Source organism: Malurus melanocephalus, unplaced genomic scaffold, assembly GCF_030028575.1.
Source record: "Malurus melanocephalus ecotype Western Australia unplaced genomic scaffold, MMel_1.1 scaffold_76, whole genome shotgun sequence".
In the NCBI taxonomy this organism is placed as follows: Eukaryota; Metazoa; Chordata; class Aves; order Passeriformes; family Maluridae; genus Malurus; species Malurus melanocephalus.
The window spans coordinates 1188786-1205582 of NW_026623308.1; the positions used below are offsets into that span (position 1 = coordinate 1188786).

The following is a 16797-nucleotide window of genomic DNA, read 5'->3' on the forward strand; positions in this document are numbered from 1 at the left end:
ATATTCCCGTTAAAGAGAGATAATGCCATTTATCTACATGGTCGGTCTATTGTCACAATAAGCAGATAAGGTTTGCAAGGCGCATATGAAGCGCCCATAAGCACTAATTAAATATTTTTCTCTGTCATCCTGTTTCCCATAGACAACAATAAAATCTCTACGCTACTTGTTTTAGTAGCTAATTAAAGCCATGAGTTGCCTCTACCTGGCAGCTTGGACATATTTATTCGCTAGCGCAGGGAGAGCTACGCCTGGATATGTAACAGCAAACAAAACCTGTTAGCAAAGCTCTTCATCTCCGGGCGGCGGGGAGGGAGCGCGATGTCACGGGCGGTGCTGGCGCACACGGRGGTGGCCGGGGGGACTCACCTGCCCCGCGGGGACCCGCCCGCTGTCGCCGGGGGTGTCCCTCCCGTGCCTCCGGGGCCCCTCCCCAGCSCGCCCGGCCCCAAGTTTGGCGGGGAAAGTTTGTGTGTAGGCGCCGCTGCGGAAGCGCCTCCGGGAGCGGCGGGCAGGTGAGGAGCTGCCGCCGGCACCCACCTGGGACGGGCGGGAGRGAGGGAAGGTTGGAGGGTGGGCGAGCCGGCGGCGGCATCTCCGGGGCGGCCCCGCCAGCCCCGCTCCCCGCCGGCACCGCCCAGCCCCGGGGCGCCGGGAGGAGGCGGCTCGGCCGCCCCGGTGCGCTCAGCGCGGACCGGCCCCGGGGGACGAGCCTCAGCYGGGCCCCTGMGYGTCCCTGGCGAGGGGCTCCGGCACSGGGAGCGGCCCCGAGGGGCTGCGGTGCGKCCCCACAAGTTGAGGGCACCGCAGAGCTCCCGCTGCGGCACCGCGCCGGGTGCGCTCCGCACGCTGAACAACTTTTCTGCTGACTCCCCGCACCCCCTTCCTTCGTCACACACCGGGAATCGGGAATTCGTGGCACGTCTCCAAAATAAAAAAAAAAAAAAAAATAGGGCTGGTATTTTGCCTGTGCGTTTTCTAGCAGTAGAGTGAATGACTGGGGCAGGCTGCGAGTGTTGCTGGCATGCTGATAGCACCTCGGTTCACCGCAGTCTGTAAACAAGACCGTGTCATTTCAACAGCTCAAAGGAGGRAAGACCTGGCTTTGACACAGTCCGTTTGCTAATGTTCCTTACCCTGAGAGGGGGAAGAAATCCCACCTACAATCCTGTTAGAAGACTGAGACCCCTAAAGTTTCTGTCTTGTGAACAGTGTTTTGTTTAACTTCCCAAAATTCAGGTGACTTCCGTGGGACTGCTCACTGACTCCCAGGAGTGCATCAGACAGGTAAGAGCTAAACATGCCAAACTTACCTTTTTCTGCTGAGGTCCCTCAGTCCTGACTGGGAAATGTTACTAAGAACAATAATGATTTTTTCTTTTTGAAGCAAGATGTCCAGCAGCTGTAGGATGAAACCCTTGGAATTAAATATCCTGGTGAATTGGTGATGAAGTTCCAGAYCTGACACTTTCAGTGTCTTCTCTGTTCTTGGTAAGTAAACAAAACTTTCCCTGATGCTGATGTGTCAATCTGCATACACATGGATGGGAAAACTTGGCATTTATCTGTTCTTAACACAAGCATAACTTTTGTTTGTTTAGAACTGCAGCTTTAAATTAGCCTACAAGTGTCTGAGGCAAGTGGCTATGTGCATTAAACCAACGTGGTCTGAAGTTAAGTGGCATTTATGGTTGAAGAGCAGGACCAGGTAAGTGGTATGCGTGCCCTCAGAACCGATGAGTCTTGCTTGCATCCATTGTTTCATTAAATGGATTTTTTTGTTTTTTTATTTGGAAATACATCAAAAGGATAATGAGGAACTAGTGATGTTAATAGATCAAAATGGTGAAATCAAATGCAACGTTTGCCACGTTATTAATTTTGTATAATAYGTTGTATGCTATAAAGTGCATTTATAACAAAACGTAATTGCTTAACAACATTGTGGTCTGCTATGTAACAAGGGAGAGTGAAGTTGAAAAATGYTAAATATGCACAAGTTGACTGAGTGGGAAGTTACTTTGGTGATGTWGATGTTTGGAATTTCCTGACTGCTGTTAAAATTTAAAATTTTTAAGCTCCATTTTTTTAAGGGGCTTTATTGCTTCATAATTGGCAATGGGTGAGTGAAGGATGCTCACTTTCATAAAAACAGCTCTCTTCTTTGAAGAGAAATCCCTATATATTTCATAAAAAAATATTTCATTATTTGTGTCTTATGGAACTCTAACAGGATTCTCTTAACTTGATTTGCAATGTTGGTAGRTAGTAATCTTCTGTTATTGCCAGTAATAAAAGTTGTGCAGGCCAGATGGTGTCTTCAATTACACTTTAACACAGCCTTCTTATAAGMACTCTTCAGGTGAAGAAGTTGCTGAGATGTCAGCAGGACTGATGTAACACTGGGCCTGTTCGCTGTCTGTATCCCCTAGTAAATTCCTATGGCCAGGAAAGGCTACATTATGGGAATTTTGGTTCAGTTTGGGGTGATTTTTGGGTTTTGTTGCTCAGGGTTTTTTTTCCTGGGGGGGTTTGGTGAGGGGTTGGTTGGTTGGTTTGGTTTCTTTTAAATTTACAAACCTTCTCAGAACCCCTGTTTAGCTACCTTGATCTCCTTGCTCACTTCAAATTTCTGTAAGGCCTTTGACTTCATCCAGCTGTAACACTCAGTGTAACTTTCTGGAGACAGAAAATGGCAAATACTGTATGTTTATTTCTAGCARCCTTTGTAATAAACCTGCACGAAAAGTAGCACTGCCTGATATGAGGAACTGGGCAAGCATTGTTAAGAGCTGGAGCTGTGCCTTSAGCTGGTTGTTGTGAAGCCAGAAAGCTGAGATGTGGACAGTGGAAAGGTGATCCTGGAGGATCATCTGTGTGTGAAGTAGGACGTGAGCTAACAGATGAGAAGTGAGGGAGGAGGGGGAGCGTTGAAGTGAGAAGATATCCTTCCCTTCTTCCACCGACTGAGCTGAAAGTAGTCTGGGCCAGTGTCCAGCAGAACATTCCTCGCTGCAAAAATATTCTTGCCACAATAACTCCAGTGGAGGTATCAGAAAATGTAGTGCTTCTTGAAGTAAGGAAGGAAGGAGGGAAGAAAATGAAAAAAAAAAACCCTTGAAAATCAGGAAAATTGTGCAGTTGCAGTAGCTTTCTGTGTTCTTTTTCTCATTTTGTTTTCATTAATTCAGTTGTGTCTAAGGAGCTACTGAGTGGGTGGGAATGTATGGTATCCCACAATAATATGAATGCTTTGACCATTATAAAGATTGTCTGGGTTTTTCATCTGTATTCTGCTTGTCAACCCTGTTTTTTTCATATTTTTTTCAAGGTGAAGGGAAAAAAGCTGGAATTAAAAAGAAAAGTTTGTAAATAGTTTGAGGCAATCTAATGTTTTGTGTTTCTATGTCCTTGATTTTGGAACTAGATGATGGTGAGGGTTACAGAGGCGAGGAAATCTGAAGTTAGTCAAACATACTGATCAGATGGCATTGGTTTTGTGTGGTCTGGAATAGGAAGAAGCCAGGGATGGTACCTGAGTGCTGAGGTACCTCTCCTCAGCCACAGATATATTTGCTTGCAAGAAAGAAAAGGTTGGATGATGTGCTGAAAGGAAGAATCATGTCAAAAGCAGGAGGTGCACTCTTCCCCATTTTTGGGTGGCTGTGTTATTTCAGTTGCTTGTGTTGGCCAAGTTCAAGAATGTACCTATTTGAACCCAAAACACAATGGGGGAAATGCAAGGATTTTTTACCAGTGGAATGAGGATTCTTGAAACTGGTAATATTTGGAAATGTTAAACAAGTTGGACTCAGAAGTGAATGACTGTAGACCTGTCAAATTTTTGCATTTGCTGTGTTASATTTTGCTGCATCTAAGGCATGTAGTGCTGTTGTCTGCCACATTTACTGTTTCTCCATGATGGATAAGGACATGAAGTAGTCTCTCTTCAGTACGCAAAAGAACTTGAAATTTTGGGGTGCCTGGATCCTATGACACTTCCTGTGAAAGCTTGAGTTGAAGCAGGTGGGTCACTGGTGTCCATAYATCCAAAAGATGGGGTTGATGTTGGGCAAAAGCAAGACTCTAGTTCAACACAGGAAGGCACAGAGCAGTTTCTCAGGCTATATTAGTTCCCTCATAGCAAGAGCCATCCAGCAGGATGGTCAAGGTATCATTCAGTGGAACCATGTTGCCCAGGACTGGGAGCAAAACAAAGATTCACAGCTTACGTAGGGATGCTGAATATTTGACTGGATATGGCAGACCTCTTTTTAAAGTGCTTGTGTTGAAAATAACTGCTTCTTGGTTCTTCACAGCCACAAGAAAACMTTTATCTTGATTAAAGAATATTTGCAGGTATCTCCTCTTGCCCAGGATGCCTGAGAGTGTAATCCATGACCGTTGCTTTTTATTACAAAAGTAGCAAATTTGTCAGTGTTCTGCAGCCATTTTTCAASTTCTACTAGAAGACTCACAGACACAGACTATTTTAAATGTCACTATAATTTTTTCATATGTGGGTTACAAATCACTGTGTTAAATAAATTAAACTACTCATTCAAGCTGAAAAGCCTTTAAAATCTTATAAGGTAGCAGAATAGTTGAGTTTGATGTATTTAGACTCTAATCTGAGCTAAAATCAGTAGTCTTGATTAAAAGTAATGTTACTTTTGTTTAAAAATAATCTCAAAACTTAGCCAACACATAAATAAAGAATACAGTTTCATAGAAATTAAATTTAAATACATTAAACTAATTGCAAGCAGCATGCTTGATACAAAGATAATTGTAGTGATGGTGRAGTGAATTTGCCTTAGGGTGTACTTGGTAGTTCAAAACAAAAAGAAAAAAAGAAAAGCACCTTGAACTGCTGTTTCCTTTTAAGGACTTCACTCAAAACAAAACTAACCTAGTAAGAAAACATCTGTTTKCTTATTAACAGATGAACTCGCTTGAAAGTGCTCCTGATTTTAATGTGTATCTGCATTATCACCTTTCAGGGCTTGTAGATGGTGCTGCATGCAACCATGATGGTGTTTGGGCAAGGTCAGCTGTGTGCTCCATGGCATCATGGGTCATGGATGTATGTGATACCTGCTACTGCTAAGGGAAAAACCATTGGCACTGTTCCTTGGCTGAATTCCTCGTGGGCTGTWATTTAGGTAAAGTTGGTCAGGAAGCCCTCCAGGTGATGGCATGAGTTGTGCAGTCAGGGAGGATGAGAGAGAATGGCTGGAGAGAGCAGCAGTGCCAGCCTACAAGTGTCAGAAATGCTCATGGAGGTTGTGTGGTGTGAGATGCTTTGCTTTCAGCATCATCCATGGGGTCTGAGAAAGCTTTTCATGGACACTCAAGGACACTGTTTTTCAGAAAGAAGGGCTGAATATATGGGAGTTTTGTCTAGTCAGAGATGGAAGAAAGCAACAACATCATAAGAGCGGGCTTATTTGGAAGCATGCCACTGTAATTATATGTGTCTGGGTTGCTCACTTTTTTATTATGAAACTTGTGAATCCCAAACAGCATTTTCCCTAACAACAGCAAGAAACTGATTTCTGCTTTCTTGTGCCTCTAATTTAAGTAATTTATTTCAAAGATACTTATTCAGACCCTCATATCTTATTTATTTGCTGCCTTTTTTTCCCCCCCTAATCCAGATGCTGTCAATGTCCTGTTACATGAACAACACAGCTTTTGTTTGCGGGAAAACAGAAGAGGTTTGTATTCAGTTTTATGACTAGTGGCTCTTGAAGCATTGCTTGTGCTGGGAAGCTTCTGYCTCATCAGCAGAGTGATTTCTGAAGACATGCAAACAGTGCCTTTTCTGCAGCACTGGAGTCAGGTGCAGAGACCTAAGCAAGCCYTGTAGCACAGACAGGGAGGACTGCAAATCACAGTGCTGAGGGCACTGCAGGAAAAGAAGCTGCAAGTGATAACAGCTACTGAAGAGCTGGCTGAAAGGAGGCTCCACTACCCACACCTTTACAAAAAGCATTTCGCAGCATTCCCCATGCATTTTCTCTGTGTTTTCCCAATCCTCACTGCTTCTTTCCAATCCTGGGCATCATCAGCATAGCTGCAAACAGGTACTTCTATATAACATGCAGGAAATTCCCTCTCTTTAGAATCAAAGCAGAAAGAGTTAGGTGGAACAAAGCCTCTATCACCTTCCTTTTATGTGCCTGGTTTGAACCAGTTGCTTCATGACCCTTACAAAAAATACTTCAGACAGAACATTTACTTTCTGTTAATGTCTACCTATCTGTCTTCTACAGAACAATTACATTTAAAATGATTAATATTTAAACCATGGCTTACAATTTCTGCAGGCAAGTTTGTGCTTAAGTGCATATTTTAACAGCACAGAATTGGAAAAACATCTGAAAAGTTCTGAACAGTTTTATTGTTCTTGAAACCTTTTTTGTCTTTCTAACATAGTTACTTTGTTCATTCAACAGCTGTTTTTAATGGGAGCTCCTGCTAAGCTTTATGTGTACTGTATTTTTAGAAACTCAGCAATTATAGATGTAACAGTGCTGAGTTATTAAAAAATACAAACTTGTGGAATATGCAGTACTTGTATGATTCAGAATAACTGTTAAGTGCCTGCATTTTCTTTTTCTGTGTATTTAGAGATTAATATTTCAAATATCTTCCAGCACTCTGTATTCCTTTAAAAGACTGAGTTTTTCCTTGCATTTTTTTGTGGTAGTTTATCAGTCACATCTGTCATATGCACTGACAATGGTGGTCATTTTGCTGAATTTTCTTTTCTTATGCAGGCCACTTTCAACAACTGCTCTTCAGCAGGTGTTGAAAATAACTATTAGGAATATTTTTTCTAATATTTTCTTATTAGATAATAATGCACTTTCAAAGTGAGCACATTCTCATTCAGGTTAAGGAGTTGTCTTCTAGTATCCACAGTGTCTTCGTGTTCTGATGTTATAAAATGAATTTTATGGCCCCKTTGCGGCAGGCGCAGGGTATCAGGTAAATTACTTACTTCCTCTGGGCCCACTGCTGTGCAAGAAAGTAATTTTCTTTATAAGTTTTTACATTTGAGCTCATTTCCATTAAACTTAGCAAGAAYTGAGTTCCTGACAAGTCCCTCTCCATGCTGTGAAACAGCTGAGTAAAAAGATGATCCATTAATTCATTTTCTGCYGTGTTACTGATACCATCTTATGCTGGCATTTCCTAATCCTGCAAAACTCAACTGGGATTCATATTTGAGGGAGAACATCATTGTATGACTCCTCGATGCACGGGGTGAAGTGATGCCAAGGCTCTGCAAGGGGAATTGTTKCATTGTGTGGGTGACTGCAGGAACCTTCCTTAGGGGCACATGATTACCCAGTCCAGAAGCAAAGGTGCTGGAGTGCCCATCACAGGGAGCTGGCAGCCTCTTGGAGTGGGACTCAGCCACCTGGGAAGCTCCAGCTGCTTGCCATAGATTCCCAGCTGTGCTGGTTGGTGGGCAGAGTGGGGTACTGGTGTGACACCCAACAATGTCATTGGGGTCATCACCTCCCTCTGTTATGGCAGTGCGTGATGCTTGCTCTTCTGGAGGTGGAATGGTCTTTCTAGCCACTTCTAGAAACACATCTACTTGGAACTCCTCGGGGGGGTAGGAGGAACATCCAGGCTGTGAGCAGAAATGTAAGCATTGAAAGTAACAGCTTGTGAGAGTTGCTGCTTGTATATACACAGTATATATTACACRGTCTCTGGTGAAGAATAAAAATGTAACACGAGCACAACATCCCTCTCTTGTCATTCCAGGTTGCTGTCTCTGGGGAAGATAYGGAAGAAAATGCAGGCATGCTGAAAACTTCAGGAAAGTGAGCAATGAGTGYTTCTGAAAGCTGAAAAGAAGCCCCCTTATAGGGTCATGAACCTAAGACAAGTCTTCGTGTCTGTACTGCTGTTTGGAGTAGCTGGTCTACTCCTCTTCATGTATCTGCAAGCTTGGGTTGAAGAACGACATACAGGTACAGGAAGTTTTCTCTCTCTATTTTTTTTTTTTAAATACATCTATTATTTTAAGACAACCATAAAATCTGTTGAGAACAGTTGGGAATAGATTCCCCCGAACTTTGGCAGTAGAAGGGCATTGAAAATAGTCTTTTTTTAATTGCTACACTTCATTAAGAAATTTCTTCAGTCACATGAAAAGGTGCCCCCAGCTACTTAATCGTATTGTATCAGCTTCATTTGCAAAGCAAGTGTTCCAAAAGCATTCTGAACGTCCAATTTAAAAACAATTCTGTACAATGATTTGTTGTGGGTTTTGTGCACTGTAGTTTCTGCAGCAAAACAATTTTTGGATAATTACGGCTGTGTTTCACAGACAGTAAAGTAGTCTTCTAAGTGACACTGTTCATGGAGTCATCCTTTTCCTTTCTTTTTTGTTGTTGTTTGTTTGATACTGAGCTTACAAGACTTTTTATATATACCATCAGAGTTATATTGCAACTTCAGATAAATCTGTGTTAGAATTGGCTCAGGATTACACTTCTGAATTATATTTCTGTTGTTCCTCATTTACAATATTTTGGTTTGCACCCTGACTTAGTCTAGACTCTTTTATGGAGAAAACTAAACCAGGATATTTACCTCCACCCCTACTGGAAGCTCAGCTCATGGKACCAGTCCAGAGTTAGTCTGAAGTAACCTTCCATGAAATGTGTAAGGGGTGGATGTCAGTAAAGTCCTTAACACTCACGGTTTTTCTCTGCAAGTCCATTTTTGTTATGTCATCTGAATGATTGCATATCCTTGATTTTAGTTCTATGTCTCTGTTGGGAGATTAGATCAAAGTTTGATCTTGTTTGGTTTTTTGGGGGATTCTTTGATTGGTTGGTTTATTTGCTTGGGGTTTTTTTGTCGGTGGGGTTTTTTTGTTTATTTGTTTCCAGTTTGTTAAGTCTTGACTTTTAGATCCTCTTATCTCTATCACTCAGCTTCCATTTCCTCTGTAAAACTCTCACTTTATAGYATGTTGATTCCATTGTGAAGAAATACATCTGTAAAACCACATTAGTCTCTGGCTTTATTGATCCGTGCTGTTATTCCACGTGAGCTGCTAGGCTCCAGAATGTTTTAGAGAGCAGTGTTGAGGGGGAAATACAGTGCATCATTCCTGCAATTGTTTGATAATGACCTTGAGGGTTTTTCCATCTAAGTGCAATGATCACAACGTTAATTTTGGCTTGTTAATTTTTCTGGGCTGTCCCAAGGTATTCACAAGCTTGTATTAACAAAACTGTTATGAGAGGTAATGCAGACTCCCTTTGGAGAGGTTCCCTTGTAATCAGCTGATGATGGAAGGGTGCTGGCAGAAACTGAGCATGCAGCAGGGCGGGGGGTCTTCCTTGAAAATCCCTTCTGTTGTCAGGAATGTTAAGGGCAGATATTCCTGCTTTCAAGGTAGTTCAGGAATGTAGATGATGACTGTAGATTATTGATTTATTTACTTGCTGACATTCTTCACATTCCTCACATCTTTTCTTGTGCTGTAATTAACCTTTCTTTGCTTGCAGTGCTCCTTGTTGCTGATTCTCACTGCAGTTTTTTTGACTCCTTTCTTTTGTAGTTGTCTCTCTACCATTAAAAAGAAGCAGGAAAAATATAATAAAGGTTGAATTAGGACATACTTTTTTCTTTTGGCCAACCAGATGCYATCTTTGGGGTTTTCTTTGATATATTGCTATAATCTTTTCCAGGAGAGAGGCTTCTCCTTGCTCACATAAGTAATTTCTGTGTGGAAACATTTCTCTAATAAAATGGAAGCTAACAGAGAATTACAGAATGGTTAGTGAGCTTAAAATGTGACTGCAGTTTTGAGTGCCCTTTTATGTCACTGGACTGCTGGTGTGACTGCACTTCARCAAGATCCAAAAAAAGAAATTTGGCGTTCTCTACACTAGCAGTAGAGAATGTACGGTCATGCACATTGGCAAGAGTATGGCAAAAACTCATTCTTTGGTGTCTGCTCTTGCTTCTTCTTCCAATTTAACATTTAGAGAGCCATTCTTTTTTATTTCAAACACCTGTATCTCCCCTAAACCTTCTGCAGCTCAATTCTCTAATGCTCCCCTTCTGTATGCTGCTTAAGAGTTGATATGAAATAAAACATATTTGCATATTCACAACATACATTAGTTTAGTTATGGGCATTTTGCAATTTTTTTTTCCTCTTCTGCTGTGTTTTTCATATTGCCATGCGTTGTGTTCTGTGGCTTTTCTGGGGGGATGAGCTGTATCTGGAGAATCCCAAACTGACAAGTATCTTTGCAAGGATTTTATGTGTTCCTTTAATCGTCTCACTAGTTGCACAGCTGTAAGATAGCTAGTTTTAATCTGCAAGTGGCTGAGCATGTGATGTGATGTTTTATTAGGAAATGGAAAGTGTGCCTTGTGCTTCTCAATTGCCATGCTACGAGCCTGGAGAGACAAGTGTTTGTTGTAGGCAGAACTATTTTTATCTTCCACGGTGCCCTGCTCAAGACCTACAGAATTCATGTTTGCATTTGGTTGCTGAAGGGATGGAAAGTTGGATGTGTTTGAGTTTAGGAAAGTGTCTGTTCTGCACCTGTGAAATGCTTCTTCTTACCACCCCATTCCTCTGAATAGCTGGAGCCTTTATAAATCACAACCTCTGAAAAAGATAGTGAATTTTACTCAGTTGTTTATAATGTTCATGCTTATTTCTCAGGTTCCCCTGACTATGGTATGAATTATTCCCAATCAGACATTGATTTTTCTGGGGAACTGAAAAAATATACGTTAGTTTTCTATTTCCTTATTTATGTTTGTTCTACTGTATTATTTTTTTATGTTTGTCCACTGGACTATTTTCTTTCACACCATTCTTAATGCCACTTTTTCTAGCTATTCATAGATTTTCACTCTAAATCTATTGCCAATTTTCATTCATAGTTTGCTTTCCTCTTTTTTTGGTCTCCTTCTTTTACTTGCTGTTCACATATCTGAGATCTCAACTGTGACTTGATTCCCATTTGTCTTATTTTGCCCTAGACTGATATTACCTAAGCATGTTTTTTTCTGATTTACTGTCACCAACTTTCCTCATTATTCAAATGTATCCAGCCCAGGAACACCTCTAATTTTTCATCCTGTCCATCTACTCCAGATGCACCTGCAGGCTCAGCAGCTGGATGCACTTCTCAGCACAGCCRTGTCTTCTGCTCCCTCCCACTGTGCTTGGACCCTTCAGATTATTTCCAGTCGTGTTTATGGTCTCCATGTCTTAAAAAWGGGAAAATCTTTCATTTAGAGATGTCTGAGAAACAGCTGCTAGCTGCATGRCAGTCCTCTCTGATGGCTTTTCAGAAACATTAGCAGACTGAGGGAACAGGGGAGTTTCTTGGTTTGGCTCTGTGCGTGGAGTGTATAAAGACRGGATGATACATCTTTACATCTGTTGGGTATCTTCAGTTCATCTCGGTGGAGTAATTGGGACAGACTTGTCAATAGTCCAGCATGAGCATCAATAAACACAGACTTCTTCTGGATGAAAATGTGATTCATAGCATTGATAATGCAATATATATGGAGCACTTGAAGTTCTCCATACATAAATATATTTGCTTGTATAAATTCATATACATGAATGAAGTTTGATGTGAATTCAACTAGTTCCTACAGCTTTACTTGACAGTTGTCCATATGGTCTTGCATTATGCAGTGCAAGCATCAAATATTGTGACACAAAAGCAATTACAATTTATTACATGCTTAGAAATTTCCAGCTCTGTTAATCTTATTCAGGAGAAACAAACTGCTGGCTCTTCCAGGGCTGATGTTGAGTTCTATACCATAAATCACCTGAATTAGGGGATTGTRGGGTACAAAGGCCACTTGCAATTTAATCCTGCAACATTAGAGATATGAATTGGAGTTTAAGATAGGGATTCTAATTTTGTGCTTTARAACTCTTCCTCTTTAGGGGGGACTGATGTGATTTACTACAAAATAATCTGAGAATACCTTTGAGATTAGAACTTCATGCTAGGTTTGTTATACGGGGTTTTGCCATGTGTTGATTTTTCCCTTTTCTCAAAGTTTGAGTAATTTTTTTTTTTTGTTTTGTTTTGGGTTTTTTTTGGTTTTTTGGGGTTTTTTTTGTTTTTTTGTGATGTGTGCCTAGTAAATCCATGATTACAAAGGACTATTTTAGAATAGTGTTGTATTACCTCTAATTAAGGGCTTCACTGCCCTCCCATAGATCARTGGTTTCCAAGAGTGAAAAAGTCTGTATCTTCACTTTCCCAGCAGTTTTGTATGTGCGTTCTCCTCACTTTGCAGGGTATCAGTTTTATAGTATCAGKGGTTGCCCAGGCATCCTTCTGCAGTCCATGTCCTTTTCTGTAATTTTGTGCATCTTCCTTCTGAGGAGCTTCATGACACAGATCTTATACTCATTCCTCAGGTCATAGGTCTTCCTTTTGTAAAGAAACAAAATTAAAATTCAGATAAAAATTGCATTTTTTWAAAAAGTTTGAAATTCCTTGAGCTTTTATGGAATTCTTAGGACAAGCTTTCACAATTTAGTTCTGCTATTGCTGTAGCCATCCAGGCTGTATCCATATTGCRTATTTTTTGGCATAAACAGGTGGACTTTTTCCCCCACCTTGCCAGATTTGATAATCCAAGGGGGTATTTTGGGCCCTTTAGTAATCTGGTGAGATATTCTGAGTCCATGGGGTAATTTTCTTCCTTATCTTGACACTAACTAGCAATTGAATGAGTGTGTATGCACAATAATATTTACTCTTTGTTGTTTTGGTGGCTTGATTTTTATTTAAACTTTAAGTGAAGAAACATTGATGTGGTTTAAAGAACAATTCATATGTAATGAATTGCAAAGGCAATTTTTTCATGGAATTCATAGTTTTTATAGACAATCTTCAGAAAATACCTTAAAGAAAACAGGTTTGTAAATAATGGAGAAAAGAACGCTGCTCAATAATGGTTATTAATTATGAATAATTTAATTCTTCTAGTAAAATTGAAATATTTCTGTTGTCAAAGTTCTGGGTAATTTATGGGCRTCTTCCTAAGATCATCACTGGTATGGCAAACAAATCTTCCTGGTTTACAATGCCCAGGTATTAAATGAGGCTGTTCTAATGAGTCTGGGTGTACTTAGGTTTTACCCTTCTGGTTGGAATATGCTGTGTCTTTTGTGTTTCTGTTTCTTTGTTTTCTTTAAAAAAATCTGCCCCATTATTGAATTGAAGCACAAAAGAAGGAGGATTCAATAGGATCAGTAAATGCTGCTTGGTGGACAATTATAGRGGTACTGRAATCCCAGAAAGGCTACAAAATTTWATTAGATRCATTTCTCCATATAACATAGAATRGGTTTTCCTCCCCAGCTTTCTGTAGATGCAGACTGTAGGGAGAGAAGAATTGCCTTTTTTTCTATTAAGAAACAGGTGGAAATTGGTGTTTTCTCAAACCACCATGGTCTAAAAACACAGGTTAAATATATAAGAGAAGATGGCTTTCTGAGCTGCTGACTGTAGATTCTCATCCCACCTTCAGCAGCTGCAAACACGAGAAGCTTTAAGAAAAACTACTTAAAATTTCATATTGCATTATATAACAAGTTAGGCTGTATTTATCTGCTTTTGAGGATGTTCTTTCCAGGTCTGGCTGTTTAGCAGCCCTCAGTCTTGTATTTCATTCATTTGCTTTTATAATTCCTATAGATAAATGCCATTTAATTTTAGAAWTTCCTCTGGTTTAGAAGAAATTCCAGATTTCACATTCTGGTGGTATAAAACAAAGTAAATGGGATGAGGGTTTGAGCAGAAGCTGATGACATTTCATATATTATTGTGTATAAGCATTAGACAACCCACACAACCATGTTCATACATAGACCACAGAGATCTACTTATGGAGAGGTGTAGCATGTACCTTATTTGTACTGAGGACACATGAATGCACTCTTTCTTGCCTTTTTTCAAATACAACTGTCAGAAGGGGTTGCTGTAACTTTCTTCGAACTATGGGCATGTAACTGATTTCGCTTCAAAATATGAAGTGTAATTACTCCAGGAGGGTTTTTTGGCTTGCTATTGAAACACTTGGGAAGTGGGGTGTCCTTCTGGGAAAGACTGCGTAAGAGTAACACTGTTTTCAAAATGCTCTGTTGAATGAATAGAAAATATGTAATAGGCTCTCTTCATGCTCTTTCCCAGTCAGTCACATTCTCAGAGTACAATATCTGGCTGATATTCTGAAATGTGCTTTTACAGTCCTTAGCAGTCATTCTGTTAAGTAGATATGTTGGGTTTTTGTTTGTTTGTTTGTTTGTTTGTTTGTTTGTTTTGTTTTACTTTTATTTAAACATTATTTTCATTTTGTTTTCCAACTTTTGTTTCATTTTCTGGCAGATGTGCTGTCATTGAGTGAAGTGATCAGATTTCAGTCGCTTTCCACCGTTTCTGTCGCTTTTAACAATATTTCACTCATGGCACATCTTCAGTTCCAGAAAGTCCTTTCCTTCAAAGCTTCTCATTCAGGCAGTAGAGCCCTGAAGTCTTGTCTCTCCTGGGCATGGATTGTAGGACACAGTACCACTTAAGATAAACATATAGTCTTACAAAGCCAGAARGGAGGAGAGGTATTTTCCACCTGGCAAGTCATCATTTAGTTGTAACAGCAGAAAGAAAATGAGGGCATGGAATAATTTGGGTTGAAAGAAATGTATAAAATCATAAAGTTCAACCTTTGACTAATGATCACTTTGTCAACTAAACCATAGCACTAAGTGCCATATCCTGTTGTTTCTTGAATACCTTCAGAGATGGTCACTTCACTGCCTCCCTGGGCAGTCAGTTCTGATGCTAAAATACCCTTTCTGTGAAAAAATTTTCCCTGATGTCCAACCTGAACCTCCCCTGGTACACCTTGAGGACATGTCCTCTCATCTTATCGCTTATTGCCTGGGAGAAGAGGTTGATCTCCACCTGGCCACCAGCTCCTTCAAGGCAGTTGCAGAGAGTGATAAGATCTCCCCTGACCCTCCTTTCCTCCAGGCTAAACAACCCTGGCTCCCTCTGCCACTCCTCATGGGACTTATTTTCTAGATATGATGATGAAAAGATGAATGATTATCTGTTCCTGGCTTGTTCCATTTTCCTTACACACACATTTTCAGAAGACCAAGCGGTTGCTGCTGGAGTGTATTTAAGGCTGCTTACCTCTGTGTGTGGTGTAACATTGCTTTGATATGTCACTTGTTTACAGTCTTGTTAAAACATGTGATGTGGTCTCTGCAAAATTCCAAGGGAAACCTTTGGTTTCTTACTGGAATTAAATTAGAAATTCTGGTGTTTTTTAAGTGTGTGCATATACATATAGGTATGCATATATATTTGTTTGAAGTATCCACTTTATTTTCCTTCTCTTTGTGGGAGTAGAGACTGCTGGTCAGAGAATTATTTTAGATGGAAGCCTATCTTCTTACCACAGTCAGCTGTTGGGATACATGGAGATGAGTTTTTATGGAAGAGTTCTTTTGATATTCACAATCAAGAGCCTTAATTTCTGTCTTTCTCTACCATTTTACTAATTTGCTCTTCCTGTAAACAGGTCATTGTTATTAATTTGAGATATTTCTGGATCACCTCTCAACATGTGTGAAATAAGCATTTAAAGATCGGGAGGCTGGCAGGTTTCATGTAAGGGGAGCCACTTCTGTGTACAGGGGGTTAATGTCCAACAGATTATGTGCGTGATGTAGCTAGAAAAAAACCTCATKATTTGCGTCAAGGAGCGAAAAGTTCAAGAAAGAAGACATGTGCCTTTGACTTTTTTTAATGTCAAAAAAATTGGGGTTTTTGTTTTTTTTTTTTTCTTTTTAAAGGCAATCATTTTCGGCAGTATGAATAGTGCCAGGGCTTTCAAGTATATTCAAAGAAAAAGATTGTTTCTACATTTTTCAGTATTCCTGTAGAAGGCATCTCCTATCCGTCATTTGAAAGTGGGAAGATTCATGACACATCAACATATAATGTTTTTCTTCACAGCTCCTCTAACCTTGAGCCTTGTGGCTAAATRTGTGGGAGTGAATGTTGCTGTCTTCAGCCACAAAGGAGACAGAGCTACTTGGGTTCTATCAAATGCTATGCTTAAATAGCAACAAAATCTAAAATAAACAAACAACCCCCTTGAAAACTCCCAAATTAGCTCATTTCTATCAAAAGTCACGGTCAATGATTTAATCAGCCCAACTTTTCTTTTTGTAAAATAGTAAATATTCACTACTCAAGAAAACCACAAAAAATATGCTGTATTTTAAGCTTTGCCCTGTATATAGATGAAACCATTCCCAGGCATGTATGAGCCTCACTTGATGTAAAGTGATGGGGAATAGAATATCACATACATCCATTTGCTTTGGATTTTGATTTGTTAGATTTTGATTTAGTAAGGATGTGCAGCAGCATCCTGGAAATATTGCCTGGAAAGCCAGAGTTGGCAGCAAGTTCAACCTTGAAAATATTATTGCCTGCAGTGGTTCTTTAGGAGCTCTCATTCCTTCCTGTCCCACTCATATTCACTGAAAATGATTGTTTCCTTATCACTTGAGAGCACCCCCATGGTAACAACATCCAAGACTATCACTGACCTCTATTAATCCTGTGTGATATCTGATAGCAAGTAGGATTTGTCCCTCATAGCTTTGTTGTTTCAAATTATTTTGTTTATTTTGACCACTCAGCTTTCTATCATACAATCCTGGCATGAATT

The 16797-nt window shown here is 40.1% G+C and overlaps 1 protein-coding gene across 1 annotated transcript in view; it reads left to right on the forward strand.

The window, feature by feature from the left end:
- Window positions 1–918: 918 nt before the first annotated feature.
- Window positions 919–16797, forward strand: part of CHST9 (carbohydrate sulfotransferase 9) — an 85246-nt gene continuing 69367 nt past the window's right edge. Inside the window, exons 1-5 of the mRNA XM_057367234.1 lie at window positions 919–1287; window positions 1388–1491; window positions 1602–1708; window positions 5661–5720; window positions 7789–7997. Coding sequence (XP_057223217.1) covers window positions 7898–7997 — 100 coding nt within the window. The 5' untranslated portion in view covers window positions 919–1287; window positions 1388–1491; window positions 1602–1708; window positions 5661–5720; window positions 7789–7897. The remainder of the gene's footprint in view (window positions 1288–1387; window positions 1492–1601; window positions 1709–5660; window positions 5721–7788; window positions 7998–16797) is intronic.